Source organism: Schistocerca gregaria, chromosome 4 (assembly GCF_023897955.1).
Source record: "Schistocerca gregaria isolate iqSchGreg1 chromosome 4, iqSchGreg1.2, whole genome shotgun sequence".
Classification (NCBI taxonomy): Eukaryota; Metazoa; Arthropoda; class Insecta; order Orthoptera; family Acrididae; genus Schistocerca; species Schistocerca gregaria.
In genome coordinates this window covers 313,142,464-313,158,669 of record NC_064923.1, presented here as the reverse complement: position 1 = coordinate 313,158,669, position 16,206 = coordinate 313,142,464, and the positions used below count along the sequence as shown (strand labels likewise).

Sequence of the window (16,206 nt, the reverse complement as noted above, 5' to 3'; positions counted from 1 at the left end):
GACTACAGCTATTGTTGAGGAAAAATGAATGATGGTGGACATATTGAGCATTTCCTGTAAAGAACATCATCTTTTCTTTGTCTTACTTTGTTATGCTTATTATTACTATTCTTATCAGATGAAGCGCCATCATTTTTTGAACGTTTGTATTTTTTTAGTTCTAATAAAACTCCATGTCATTCCAAGCATGTGTGTCAATTTGCACCTCTCTATCTATTCCGTGATTTATTCAATTTTCAAATTTATGCTGACTTTTTGATCACCCCGTATCTCGAAAAGAACGTCGCCTTCCCTCCACGGGTTCTCACTTTAGCTCCCAAAGCATCTCCGAAACACTTGCGTTTTGTTCTAACCTACCGGTAACCTAGGAGCTCCCTCCGAACAAGCCGATCTCTTTCCTTAATCCGATGTGTTGCGGACACCGAACACTGGAGCGGTACTCAACAATAGGCGACACTTGCGTCCCATACGCGGTGTTCTTTGCACATGATCCACACTTTCCTAAATTTCTCTCAGTAAACCATACCGCAGTCCTCAAATGCGCGTTCCATTTCATATCGCTTTGCAGCGCTACGCCTGGATATTTACGCGTCGTTGACAGTATCAAGCGGGTTACTACTAATGCTGTATTCGAACATTGCGGATATAGCTTTAAATACTGAAGTATGTAATCGCCAGCGGTCAAGTATCGAAGTGTTTTACTTGAGCCAGAACTGCATCTTTGATGTAAGCATCGGATTTTTGATAGAGCTCGAAAGACATATGTCAATTATCCTTCAATGACTGTCATTCAGCATACCTGTGGAAGACAAACATAAAATTTAGAATAAGACATTCTGAACATCCAAAGCACTGAAAAGTGGAAACACGAACACTACTTCGGCGGATGTCGGTCGTCGGCGGAATCTACAGATATCGGTGCCACCGACACCGCAGCCTTAGATGCCCTGAGGAAACAGCGGGGAGTGGTTGTGTGGCGGAGGGCAGAGGGCAGCCCGTGTCCCGCTGTGGAGGCGGCAGCGGCGGCGTTCGCCGTGCTGTCAGTCAGGGCGGCGCGGCGGCCTTTTGATGTGTGTTTATACGCCGCGCCGGCTTCCGCCCGGCCTCAAAAACAAACAGCGGCGCGGCCTGCGCTCTGTTTACCCGCACTATTTATCCCCGCTCCCTGCGCGGCCACCGGGCACCGGGGTCGCCTTCCGGAGCGCCGCCGCTTCCCTCTAGGATGGCTGGCTAGCCTTTCCTCCTGTACGGCTTCTTCCTGCTACTGCCACCACCCCTGGTCCCTTCCGCCGCTCATCCGTCCTCTTGTTGAGAAGCCATTGGCAGCTTAAGATACACTTCTTGTACTGGCTACAGCTCCCGAAAAATAACGGGCCACGGGCGCAGAAACGTATTATCGTCTTAAGTGCTGGTCGAGTCCGTGCCGTTCTTCCCACGGGGCGGCGCCTCTATTGACTGTCGCCCATAGATCTGCAGCCTTAGACAGTTCTCGTTGCTGTCTTGTAAGTGGCCGCACTTGTTACGTTGACAGTCTACACTACACTACACTAAACTAATTACTTCTGATCTGAAGCTTAAAGTTAGGCACCTCTTCAAGGGACCTACGCCCCCTGGTAAGAGGCGGCGCACGGCCTGGATGGAAGGATCTTAATTGTGGTTCCTCTCTTTTGAGCCCAACCTGACGAATACCTATGGTAGGTCGGGGAAAACCACCGTTCAAGACGTGTTGTCGGCGGGGCCGGGAGGTGCTTGCGCCCGATGTACTCTACTAGGAGCCTTGTAGGCTCAACACAAACCGTTTGCGTCATTACTTTTACCACAAGTACCATTTCACTAGCAACTTTGAGTCAAGCACAAAATCAGTTACCTCTCTATTGTATATCGTAAATAGTTTAGCAGGTTGGACACGGAGGTCTTAGTCTTAGTTTCTAGCTTTAACGTACCCTAATCTCTCCTAGTTAAGTTACTTTTTAGAATGGTAGATGTTAAAGGCATGGTGAGCGACGGCCAGCGTCTTGAGGGTCGTTCCAAGACCCGGGCCGCCACCCACAACCAGGTGACGGGCAATATTATACCTATCTCTTATCTATTCAATTCTCCATTCTTCCTTCTTTCTAAATATTTAATTTCGTTTTGTTTATTAATATCTCACTTGATTTTGGATTAGTTATAAGTTTTTCTAATGTTGCACAAATAAAGATATCAAATGGATGTAAACAGAGCCCGCATCCACGTGGCGGGACACGGGCAACGGTGTGAGTGGGGACGGGAGCCGGGGTGGTGTTACTTTTAGTCACACCGGACCCAGTCACAGCGACCAAGTGACGACATACGGCCCACCATAAGGAATTAGACGGTGGGTCATAAAATATAAGCAGCTAGTGAAAAAAAAAGTCTGCGATGTAAATCGTTCACTGCACGTTCAAGTATCTGCATGGAATGTTTCTGACTTCTACACGAATGGCGTCTTTCAGTTCGCAATTTTATCTAGACGTCTAGGATACATCCTGTGTTTCAGGAACCCACAAAGGAAAGATAAGTTATGGGTCTGGGAAGCCACAAAATGTCCTATTATTGGCATGATGTGTTTACGGAGCACTCTGTACACGACTGCCATTGAAATATGAACACAGTTAGAGCTAACAACATCTTGCCGAGACTGAATTTGTCAAGCAAGTCAGCATCTTGAGAAGTCGCTGTGGTGGCTCATCCATCTCCATCGTGAAAAAACAAAGGACCGATTATGCCCTTTGAAAAGAGAGTGCACCACACGGTGACATTTTGGCCGTGTAAGTGGCGCTGATGGAGTTCTTGAGGATTATTCTCGCACCAGTAAAGGCAGTTTTGTTTGTTGACTTTAGCACTGCGATGAGAATGTGCCTCGTCACTCGCCAATAGGAAATTTAAGAAGCCTTCATTGTGCCTAATTGTAGTCAACAGTTCTAAAATCATTCGCTTTTCGTAATCACTTCCATTTAACTCTTGGATAACCTGTATCTTTTACGAAATGATTTAAGGTTGCAAACGCACAATTCTCTGCACATTACGACTGGACATTCCCGTTACTGCCGCAATTTGTCCCACAGAAAACTCTGGACTGTTTGTTACAATACACTACACTTCTCTGTTCGTTCTTGTGAGTGACAACTTTGGGCCTTCCTGGCGATTTGAACTTTAAGTGCACTTCCTGTTGTTTCAAAGTTTTTCACCCATAACCTAACTGCATGTGCCGATGGTGCAGTATCATTCCGTCTTAGGCTGATACGACGACGGTATTCTGGTCTGGCCTTCATAGTCACAAAACATCCAAGTTCACTCCAACACTCCATCTCAGTAATCGGCGTACCTACTTGACAAACAATTTTGAGATCAGAAGGTGCATCTTTTATGTCAGTCATATATTTTGTTTTTTCAAATGAAATTTGTAATTCTATTTTTGCTGCTTGCTCTTGTAATAATTCTAGCTGTTGCCAGTTATGCTATTTCACTTTTAGAGACTAAACACAGGCCGTTATTCCAGTTTTCTCTCTTCTTCCTCAAAACCCCATGTGTTTGTGATTTTTCTGATTTCATTTCTATCATGTAGATTTTCAGACCCTAATTCTCTCAGGTCTTTTTCCGTCCGTACCAGTTCGGTCTAGGATTTTGTGCGTTATCATGTTTGAGTCCATTCGTTCTAAACGCCCCATGAATTGGATTCTTCTCATGCGCATTGTGTCTGTAATTTTGGAGATATTTTGATATATTTCTGCATTGGGTTTTGGATAATGCACACCATCTTTAGTTCTTGGTCCTAGGATTTTCCTCATTATTTTACGTTCTTTCACTTCTAATTCCTCTTTTAGTGTTCTGTGTTGAAGGTTTAGTGTCTCAGATGCGTAGAGACCTTCGGGTTTAATTACTGTTGTGTAGTGTCGTATTTTGCAGTTCGAAGAGAGACATTATTTGTTGTAAATGTTTTTTGTTAACTGAAACGCCGTCTCCATTTTCTGGACTCGTGATCTGACAGATTTCTTGTCATTACAATTTTCTGCAATCCATTCACCTAAATATTTAAATTCTTTTACTCGAGAGATGTAGTTATTACCAAGTTTGAGATCAGAAGGTGCATCTTTGATGTCAGTCATAAATTTTGTTTCTTCAAATGAAATTTGTAATCCTATTTTAGCTGCTTGTTCTTGTAATAATTCTAGCTGATTATGTGCATCGGTAACGTCTTGTGCGATCAGTGCCATGTCATCAGCAAATGCTAAACAGTATCATTATATGCCCTTACGTCTTGATCCGAGTGTGTGTGCTGGTGCACCTGCTTTCGTCCATTCTCTAATAACTTTTTCAAGAGCACAATTGAAGAGCACTGGTGACAGTACACCCCTTGTCGTACTTCTGTGTCGATTTCAAATCCTGTGCTCAGTTCTCCCATAAATTTTACTTTGGATTTGGTCTCCGTGAGTGCATCTTTTACAGGTTTGTTGTCTTTTGATCTAGTCCAAATTCTGCTAATACTTCAAAAAGGGATTCTCGGTCTATACTGTCATAAGCATTTTTTAAGTCGACAAACGTGATGACATTAATTATTTTTTAGAGTTGGGATTTTTTCTGTCAGTGTAATTGTCTGACAAGTAAAGAGGCCGTAATGATTGGCAGCGGCCGTGTTGGACGTGTTGCAGGGCTGGGCGAGCAGGTGAGCGTGCAGCTGCAGAGCCCGTCCGCGGCCGCAGACATCGCTCCCGGCCACGACGTGTCGCTGCGCTGCAAGGCCGACGGCAGCGGGGACCTGCGCTACGCCTGGTACAGGTCAGTACCACCCCCGTCCCGGCAACGTGCGACAACCGACCGGTTCCAACAACCGATTGACCAGTTGGTCGAATGAAACAACAGAAAGAAACAACGCTCTGCGGGCACGTCATCTGTATACTTGTTTTTCAGTCGCTCCTCGAGTTTGGATGCATTCACAGACCGTTAACTTCCCTGTGGACAAATTGTTGAATAGTTTTTTTACGTATTTATTGTCAGCGTACAATTATTTTTCGCGTTGGCAATCACGTAGTCTTGTCAGGGAGGATTTGAATTTCACATTAATTCATTTAACACTTCATTGTTAACGTTCCCATGTTGTTGTTGTGGTCCTCAGTCCTGAGACTGGTTTGATGCAGCTCTCCATGCTACCCTATCCTGTGCAAGCTTCTTCATCTCCCAGTACTTACTGCAACCTACATCCATCTGAATCTGCTTAGTGTATTCATCTCTTGGTCTCCCTCTACGATTTTTACCCTCCATGCTGCCCTCCAATGCTAAATTTGTGATCCCTTGATGCCTCAGAACATGTCCTACCAACCGGTCCCTTCTCCTTGTCATTTGTGCCACAAACTCCTCCCCAATTCTATTCAATACCTCCTCGTTAGTTATGTGATCTACCCATATAATCTTCAGCATTCTTCTGTAGCACCACATTTCGAAATCTTCTATTCTCTTCTTGTCCAAACTATTTATCGTCCACGTTTCACTTCCATATATGGCTACGCTCCATACAAATACTTTCAGAAACGACTTCCTGACACTTAAATTTATACTCGATGTTAGCAAATTTCTCCTTTTCAGAAACGCTTTCCTTGCCATTGCCAGTCTACATTTTATATCCTCTCTACTTCGACCATCATCAGTTATTATGCTCCCCAAACAGCAAAACTCCTTTACTACTTTAAGTGTGTCATTTCCTAATATAATTCCCACAGATTTAATTCGACTACATTCCATTATCCTCGTTTTCCTTCTGTAGATGTTCATCTTATATCCTCCTTTCAAGACATGTCCATTCCGTTCAACTGCTCCTCCAAGTCCTTTGCTGTCTCTGACAGAATTACAATGTCATCGGCGAACTTCGAAGTTTTTATTTCTTCTCCATGGATTTTAATACCTACTCCGAATTTTTCTTTTGTTTCCTTTACTGCTTGGTCAATCTTCAGATTGAATAACATCGGGGAGAGGCTACAACCCTGTCTCACTCCCTTCCCAACCACTGCTTCCCTTTCATGCCCCTCGACTCTTATAACTGAATGTGGCTTCTGTACAAATTGTAAATAGCCTTTCGCTCCCTGTATTTTACCCCTTGTGATTGTCTGCATTATAGGTAGGACATTGACAACAGTAATGGAAGATATTGATGTCAACTAAGCATTGTTTTATGAAGAACGTCTTTGTTTTTTCAAGTGAAACTGTTTGCAGTAAATCTGCATGTTTATCGTGAGCTTCATTTTAAAGAAGTCATTATATGTCGATTCATTTTCTGTTTATCACATGAGTATTTCTGTTGTATCCGTGTGGACACGCTGTGCAGTTACCGTGTCAAAACTGGTTTCGTTTCTTTTTCTTTTTTATTTCTATTTCAAAACATAGGTCTCGCGGAATCTTTACAACCAGGTTTAACTGTGCAGCGTGTCTTAGACATCCTGTTTGAGGAAACAGACGCTCTTCTTGCTGATGGAATTTACGTAGCACTCCCTCATTCTGCAATTCTCTTGGATGTGGATGAAGGGGGAAGTGACAAGTGTAGTAAGCTATTTGTTCCTCAGCAACATATGATTTCTGATGAAATTAGTGATAAAATATTTTGGGAGACACTCTTGCAATCCGTTTATCGTGGGAGGGGGGAGACAATACGACTTATGTATAAAATATAAAACATGATGTTTATCTAGCACTTCTAGATATCTTTTAAATTTTTTCTTTTCTCGCCAAATGCAAATACAGTATACGAAGAACAATTTAGAGCGGATACTGTCCCACTCATTCAGCTGATAGATGATTTAACACTGGAAATATTGGAATTATTGCTCCATTTTTTCTTTGACAACCTCTTTGCAGAATTTGCTGTCCTTCTTAAGAGAAGAAGGTTATGGAGGAACTGGCACTACTAAAGAAAAAAAGAGTTCCCATATCTTGCCCCATTTTCGTCAAACCAAGAATTACTTAAAAACGAAATGGGAGACTTTGAATTTTCACTTTGTCATGATGATGGTGTTATTATCACAAGATGGGTTTCTAAACAAAAGTAATAGAATTGGGTTTACTTTCTTCGCTGACTAATATATACGTACGTAATTCCTGGGAGCCGAAGAAAGGAACAGGAGCTAGGAATACAGAAGAGAAGTTTTACAAGCTTGTAAAAGGAGCAGGCGGACCTTCTACCAATCCTTTCTAATCGCGTGTTGCAAGAGATATATGACGGCATAAAACACTACATCAAGAACACTGGGGAAAAGAGGAGGTGTGTAAGCTTGTACTGCTAACAGAAGCCATCAGCAGTTCAATATGGGAAATCTGCTGGTGTAGGATTGTGTCTAGAATGTTTTGAAATATACCACGAATGGCAGTAAATCATAGATTGCGAATTAATTTGTGTTTGTTGTTAAAAAACCGGCTTATAAGAATAATTGTGTTCAAATTTTGACTTATTAAAATCTGCTTAATGGTAGCAGTAATCAAACCATGTCACATTAAAAAAATGTAAAACATGCATTTAACAAGCTCAACGTGCCCTTGTGGACGCGGTACGTTACTCACAGAGGAAGGTCAATAATAGCATATTTGCATTTTTGAGATGTGCAAGAAGCCAATAAGTTGCAGCTTGCCCCGCAGTGGGATAAATGAATGAACAGTTACCGCCATTACTTTTGAAATAATTAACAGCTTACTTACTTCCTTTCCATCTGTCTCGTTGGTATTTAACTGCCTCTTACACACTAGGCTCTAAGAAACCATCGCAACATCAACGTAAGATGCCGCCATATAAACGCTAATTGTTCTAAAAATGTTTTGGCATTGAAATATATTATAGAATGTCCGAGGTGGTTCCTTGCAGTTTCCACTTGCTTGACATACGATATCGTAATCCAGTAATATGTGACATATAACATAGTTTGCCTACTGCACTGCGTTATGTATGTATATTACTATACTATGGAATGCTTAATGTAAGTGACATTGATGACAAGCAGGTATCAGTTCCTACATAGTAGTAGTGCACACATGATTGCATGTGATAGCGACAAGTGTTCTTTTGATGTTTTAGCATAAACAAAGTAGCCTTACATGTGTCAAAATAAACACGAAACAAAGCTTTATATGACATCCAACGATGAAATTCGAAAAAAGGCGTCACAGCAACAGGTCCTTTCGGATAGCGAATGACAGACAGCAATTAAGTAATATAAAATAATAACTGTGTGAACATTCCCCTTTGAATGTAGATGTTGGAAACCAAAATGCCGCCCTTAAATATGTGAGTAAAGGGAAGCATTTTAATTACTGGTAGCCGCGCGGGATTAGCCGAGCGGTCTCAGGCGCTGGAGTCATGGACTGTGCGGCTGATCCCGGCGGAGGTTCGAGTCCTCCCTCGGGCAAGGGTGTGTGTGTTTGTCCTTAGGATAATTTAGGTAAAGTAGTGTGTAAGCTTAGGGACTGACGACCTTAGAAGTTAAGTCCCATAAGATTTCACACACATTTGAACACATTTTTGAACTACAGGTACCGCTGACGCTGAGTGAGAATAAAATATACAGTTTCTATAGTTTTATCTATAATTGGACAGTGTCGATCATACCATTAGAGCAACTTAATACACTCCTGGAAATGGAAAAAAGAACACATTGACACCGGTGTGTCAGACCCACCATACTTGCTCCGGACACTGCGAGAGGGCTGTACAAGCAATGATCACACGCACGGCACAGCGGACACACCAGGAACCGCGGTGTTGGCCGTCGAATGGCGCTAGCTGCGCAGCATTTGTGCACCGCCGCCGTCAGTGTCAGCCAGTTTGCCGTGGCATACGGAGCTCAATCGCAGTCTTTAACACTGGTAGCATGCCGCGACAGCGTGGGCGTGAACCGTATGTGCAGTTGACGGACTTTGAGCGAGGGCATATAGTGGGCATGCGGGAGGCCGGGTGGACGTAACCGCCGAATTGCTCAACACGTGGGGCGTGAGGTCTCCACAGTACATCGATGTTGTCGCCAGTGGTCGGTGGAAGGTGCACGTGCCCGTCGACCTGGGACCGGACCGCAGCGACGCACGGATGCACGCCAAGACCGTAGGATCCTACGCAGTGCCGTAGGGGACCGCACCGCCACTTCCCAGCAAATTAGGGACACTGTTGCTCCTGGGGTATCGGCGAGGACCATTCGCAACCGTCTCCGTGAAGCTGGGCTACGGTCCCGCACACCGTTAGGCCGTCTTCCGCTCACGCCTCAACATCGTGCAGCCCGCCTCCAGTGGTGTCGCGACAGGCGTGAATGGAGGGACGAATGGAGACGTGTCGTCTTCAGCGATGAGAGTCGCTTCTGCCTTGGTGCCAGTGATGGTCGTATGCGTGTTTGGCGCCGTGCAGGTGAGCGCCACAATCAGGACTGCGTACGACCGAGGCACAGAGGGCCAACATCCGGCATCATGGTGTGGGGAGCGATCTCCTACACTGGCCGTACACTTCTGGTGATCGTCGAGGGGACACTGAATAGTGCACGGTACATCCAAACCGTCATCGAACCCATCGTTCTACCATTCCTAGACCGCAAGGGAACTTGCTGTTCCAACAGGACAGTGCACGTCCGCATGTATCCCGTGCCACCCAACGTGCTCTAGAAGGTGTAAGTCAACTACCGTGGCCAGCAAGATCTCTGGATCTGTCCCCCATTGAGCATGTTTGGGACTGGATGAAGCGTCGTCTCACGCGGTCTGCACGTCCAGCACGAACGCTGGTCCAACTGAGGCGCCAGGTGGAAATGGCATGGCAAGCCGTTCCACAGGACTACATCCAGCATCTCTACGATCGTCTCCATGGGAGAATAGCAGCCTGCATTGCTGCGAAAGGTGGATATACACTGTACTAGTGCCGACATTGTGCATGCTCTGTTGCCTGTGTCTATGTGCCTGTGGTTCTGTCAGTGTGATCATGTGATGTATCTGACCCCAGGGATGTGGCAATAAAGTTTCCCCTTCCTGGGACAATGAATTCACGGTGTTCTTATTTCAATTTCCAGGAGTGTGGTTTGGGCCTCCACCATTCACAAGTACGATGACGAGTGAAAACTATAGAATTTCAGCCACAGCTAATAAAAGTTCACATAATAACTTGGCTGCTCCATATGATGAAATACTCAACTCTGATATCCTTGGGGAAGTTGTTGCCTCATAAAGCTCTCGACGTTGCTGACGCACTAATTTTTAGATAAAACACAGAGTATATCACTTTTCTTGTCTTGTATTGTGACCGATTTGGATGTACATATTTGTTGTTTGACAGTTTCCGAATGATAATAATGTAGATTCACTGACTGACTCTCTCATTGCCTCCGACTGTCTGTTGCTCTTTTAGGTGCCTCTTCCTTACTCACTAACATCCTCTCGTGGCCCATGCGCCACTTCATTTTATATAAAACTAAACAATTGAATACATTGTTAAATGTAAGATTTACAAAATAACAATTACTAATCATTAGATGATTTTCGTTCTTACACCAAAAAATGGGCCACGTATTGCCCTACATGTTCTGATATGCAATTTGGAAGAGTTTGATTAATTTCATATACAATTTCAATGAGTTTTACAGTACAACAATTTAATTTAAATTTTAGTTAATTACAAACAAATCATTTTGAATAAAATATTGTTAAGGCTTTTTTCAATAGCAGTTAAGTAGAGCTATCATTTATAATAATAATAATAATGAACAAACATCGTAGCTTTTTAGAAATAGGGTTGAAGTAAATTTTCAAGGAATATTGACACAATAACGCTTACTCCCCTTAGTTGTTAATTTAAATTGGGTAACATATTAATGTGAAATTTAATCCGAGGTTCCGAGGTCATGAACTGATTTGTACTAATCTTTTAAAGGGCAGTAAACTATTGTAACTGGGTAACAGAATGAAGTCCAGGAAGTTAAAAATTCGAGCTAAAATGACCTCTTCAGAGAATGTTGACATGAGGAAGAAATTTCAGATAGGGATGCGAATGTAGTCATACTTCAAAATAAACAAAAACAGTAGGCCAGAAGAAGGAGGATGCAAACATAAGTTTCCAACGATGAATTGTGGGACTCACGTTATTGGATGGACGGACGAGTGAATAAATCAGTCAAGTATTAAAGATACTTGATCTGAATAACAAAATTGCAACATACAGGAACAAGAGAAGGGGGAAACATTGTAAGAATAAAGAAAAGGAAGTATAGTGTATTATGTTCAATTTTCCGTTGATGACGTGATTATTGCAGACAGAGCCCAAATTTGAATTCTAATTAGTGTAAAACGCCCTGAATTAATTCTCAGTGGGCTGGCGTGAGCGGAGGAAGACGAGGAAGCAAGCTTCACCCGTCGACTCGCAGTACACTGGCTACCGTGGATTTGGGGGTAGAGGAGGGGGGCATTGCAGTTTGAACAAGCCGCAGTTTCATCACGCCGTGCTGCCATTATTCATGTGTTAACTGGTTCGGCACGGCACGGCTATCACTTCGTGTAACGTCTATCGGTCTATGTGCTGTTAGATCTCTGATACTGGTAGCAGAATGTTGTGGACGCAAGAACGCTATGAAACGGACTATGAACTTGTCGTACAGACTTAAAAAACTGTTCAATTTGCAGTCAATACTTTTATTGAACTCCTCGTTTACGATCATATACTTGCCCTCGGGCTGCCAACCACAAAGTGCCTGCTTGCTCCTTACTCGGACTCCCTCCTGTACCCTTCAGGTGACGTCACATCCGCCAGTTACAGAGGGTGCGTTCACTACACCATTCAACTTAAAATATATCTAGGAGTACATTGATTACATATGTAACTATTACATTTACGTGGAGGCTCTGACTCGTATTGTCCCAATACTACCAAAAGGTTCAAAGGTGTGTGAAATCTTGTGGGACTTAACTGCTAAGGTCATCAATCCCTAAGCTTAACCTAAATTATCCTAAGGACAAACACACACACCCATGCCCGAGGGAGGACTCGAACCTCCGCCGGGATCAGCCGCACAGTTCATGACTGCAGCGCCTGAGACCGCCTGGCTAATCCCGCGCGGCTCCAATACTAGCCAAGTTTTGACATGAATAATATGTATAGCACAATTTGAAAAAAAGAGTTGGGTGCTGCCCATTATATAAGAAATGCTGAAACAAAACACCTAATAAATTTTCAGTAGTGTTTAGAGGGTACAAATCGAAACTCATAATATTAAAAATAATATTTTTAATAATAATAATAATAATAATACGCTGAAGGCATGTAACCACCAACCATTCAAAGCAAAAATAATAGTTGAAGTTAATTTTGGAACTACCTACAAAATTTTCATGAGAGGTGTCAAACTATGAGGTTAATATCACTCTCATACCAATAGTTATGGTTTATGACCTAATTTAGGTACTAGTTGGCCCATGCAAATAATTCACACCCTATCCTGACCAGTCACCGTTGAATAATGTAGCAATGGAAAGATAATTACAAACTTGCGTCTTTGGTGACCATTGACATCTCGTCCGAAACGATGAGATCAGAGTCACGGAGAAATTGTGCATCCTTCGTATGGGTGTAATTCAGTGTGAGTGATGTGTTCATGATGGGATCAGGCAGTCTGATAATCGAATGTGATATGCTTGCCCCTCTTTGAACATTGGCAACTGTTTTCAGCTCGTAATATTTATCAGAGCCTCCCTATCCGTCAATGAAGTAACAGTTGGGAATCCTTTCAATTATTGATATCGACATGTATGAGGGAAATCGCGTAAAGAATCCAAACAACTGTAACTGCTATCTTGTATGTTAGTGAAGCATATTGTCAATCGAAGGCCCCGGGAGTAGACAATATTCCATAGAACTACTGAAAACCTTAGGAGTGCCAGTCCTAACAAAACTTTACCTTCTGGTGAGCGAGGAGACAGGAGAAATACTCTTAGACTTCAAGGAGAATATAATAATTCTAATCCCAAAGAAAGCAGGTGATGACACATGTGAAAATTACCGAACTATCAGTTTAATAAGTCACAGCTGCCAAATACTAACGCGAATTCTTTACAGACGAATGGAAAAACTGGTAGAAGCCGTACTCGGGAAAGATTAGTTTGGATTCCGTAGAAATGCTGGAACACATGAGGCAATACTGACCCTACGACTTATCTTAGAAAATAGACTAAGGAAATACGAACCTACGTTCCTAACATTTGTAGACTTAGAGAAAGGGAAAGGCAAACCTACGGTTCTAGCATTTGCAGTCTTAGAGAAAGCATTTGACAATGTTCACTGGAATACCATCTTTCAAATTCTGAAGTTGGCAGGGGTAAAATACAGGGAGCGAAAGGCTATTTACAATTTGTACAGAAACCAGATGGCAGGTATAAGAGTCGAGGGACATGAAAGGGAAGCAGTGGTTGGAAGGGAATGAGACAGGGTTGTATCCTCTCCTCGACGTTATTCAATCAGTATACTGAGCAAGCAGTAAAGGAAACAAAAGATAAACTCGGAGTGGGTATTAAAATCCATGGAGAAGACATAAAAACTTTGAGGTTCGCCGATGACATAGTAATTCTGTCAGAGACAGCAAACGACATGGAAGAGCAGTTGAAAAGAATGGACAGTCTTGAAAGGAGGATATAAGATGAACATGAACAAAAGCAAAACGAGGATAGTGGAATTAAGTCGCGTGATGCTGAGGGAATTAGATTAGGAATTGAGACACTTAAAGTAGTAAAGGAGTTTTGCTATTTGGGGAGAAAAATAACTGAGGATGGTCGAAGTAGAGAGAATATAAAATGTAGACTGGCAATGGCAAGGAAAGCGTTTTTTGAAGAAGAGAAATTTGTTAACTTCGAGTATAGATTTAAGTGTCAGGAATTCGTTTCTGAAAGTATTTGTATGGAGAGTAGCCATGTATGGAAGTGAAACGTGGACGGTAAATAGTTTGGACAAGAAGAGCATAGAAGGTTTCAAAATGTGGTGCTACAGAAGAATGCTGAAGATTACATGGGTAGATCACACAACTAATGAGGAGGTATTGAATAGAATTGGAGGGAGTTTGTGGCACAACTTGACTAGAAGAAGGGATCGGTTGGTAGGACATGTTCTGAGGGCATCAAGGGATCACCAACTTAGTATTGGAGGGCAGCGTGGAGGGTAAAAATCGTAGAGGGAGACCAAGAGATGTATACACTAAGCAGATTCAGAAGGATGTAGATTGCAGTAGGCACTGGGAGATGAAGAAGCTTGCACAGGATAGAGTAGCATGGAGAGCTGCATCAAACCAGTCTCAGGACTGAAGACCACAACAACAACAACAACAACAACATGGCACCTTATATATTACTTTTATAAAAATGTTTTCCAAATAATGTTTTTTAACGAAAACAGTAACTTTCAACTGTTGATGTATTCATCGACATAAGGTAACAGCGTACTGACAAAAAAATCGCGTGGAAAGATAATATATGCGATTCTGTCCAACAAAGCTTACTCTGAAATCCTTTTCTCAATGAAAATGAACCTAAAATCAGTTTTCATGAGAAGTCTGTACATTTGCGTTTATGTATCTACAACTTGACTGCTGATACTTCAAAACAGTCATAAAAGAAATAAATATTTCATCCCGAATAAATAAATTGTACTGTACACGAAAAGTTCTTGTAGAAACAAAAAAAAAAAAAATCTACAGAGTAGTAATAGGGGCTTCGATGCCGAGTACATTCCTTTCCATCCAATTTTTGATCTTGATCGTTCTAGTAGTTTGGTTCATGGTTGTTGTGAATCTCATATACCGCTTATGATCACTTTATTCGTATTGAACTGTCCTGTATTGTACAATAATGATAAATATTGGACAGTGGGGAAAAGTAATAGAGCTATAGACTTGAGAATGTTTTCGGAAACTGCTTGCGAAAGGTGCCAATTAGCTCACTGCCTCCCACCAGTATAGTGAACACCAGTGTGAAATTACAGATATGGAAGGTAGTGGCCCTTTCTTCTGTATTAAACGAGTATGACTGCATGATCTGGGGCATGGCTGCAGAAACACTTTTACAAAAATAGTCAGGTGCTAACATAATGAAAGCGCCCTGGTTCGTTCCGAATGCACTGATATAGGAGGACACAAATATACTATCAGTCGCTACTGTTATTTAGGAACCAACACAGACATTCTATAGCAGTTAGAATATTCTCCTTATCTTCTCGTAGCGTCATTATTTTCCGATCTGTTTTAAATAAATTATAGGGGGGGGGGGTGTTCTGTAAGTAATGCAACAATTTTTTTTCGGCCAATCTCGGTCGAAAAAAATGCGGGACTTGCAGTAGGACATCGTGAAATATTCACGCTTCAGCCCCTGTAGTTTCTTGAAGTTCCAGTAGGTGGTGGCGCTAAAAGTAGCCTTCAAAATAGAGTCTGTAACGGAGGTTCGTTACAGGCAGAGAGCTGAACAAAAGCATGGTGAGTCGACGAAGGAGGCGTGTGTGATCATCGTAATATGGTCGCACAAAACTGCCCCAACTTCCGCGTGTCAGCCGGCCGCACACAGCTGTAGCTCCTGCAGTGTTGGAACGTGCGGACACTCTCATTCGATGTGGTGGGCGAATCACAATCACACACCTCGCTGCTCACCTGGGCGTCTGTTGGTAGTGCTGACACACTCATCCACCAGCTTGGGTACTCAAAAGTATGTGCCCGCTCGCTTCCTCGCCACCTAACAGAAGTTCGTAAAGATCATCTCTTTGGCCCAATGAAGAATGCACTCTGTGGGAAGCAGTACGTGGTTGATGGGGAGGTTGTTGATGCAGTAAGGCGGTGGCTCAGACGTCGACCAGTAGAGTGGTACCATGCAGGCATACAGGCCCTCTCAGTAAGGTGGTGTAAGGCGTCGCATCGAACGGTGATTATGTTGAAAAATAGCGTTTTGTAGCCAAAAAAGTGGGTAATACATAATATGCTGTGTTGGAATTCTGCATAAAACCAACCTGCTTTTGGGGGGAACAAAATGTTGCACTACTTATTGAAGGCCCCTCGTACAAACACCACCACCGCACGCGTAATTAGAGTATATTTAAACGCACTAAACATAAAAACAAAACGTATTTGTTGACAAACGAACATTTCTAACCCGTAGATTAACAGCTTAAACAGAAGGTGATCAAACGAAGTCCACCGATGCTCCAGCTACAATGCTTCGCAA

General features: G+C 42.7%; 1 protein-coding gene across 1 annotated transcript in view; it reads left to right on the top strand.

Moving 5' to 3' along the window:
* LOC126365880 (inactive tyrosine-protein kinase 7-like) overlaps positions 1–16,206 on the top strand; it is a 457,269-nt gene that overhangs the window by 359,316 nt on the left and 81,747 nt on the right. The window contains exon 3 of the mRNA XM_050008577.1: positions 4,671–4,797. Within this exon, the coding sequence (XP_049864534.1) occupies positions 4,671–4,797 (127 nt within the window). The remainder of the gene's footprint in view (positions 1–4,670; positions 4,798–16,206) is intronic.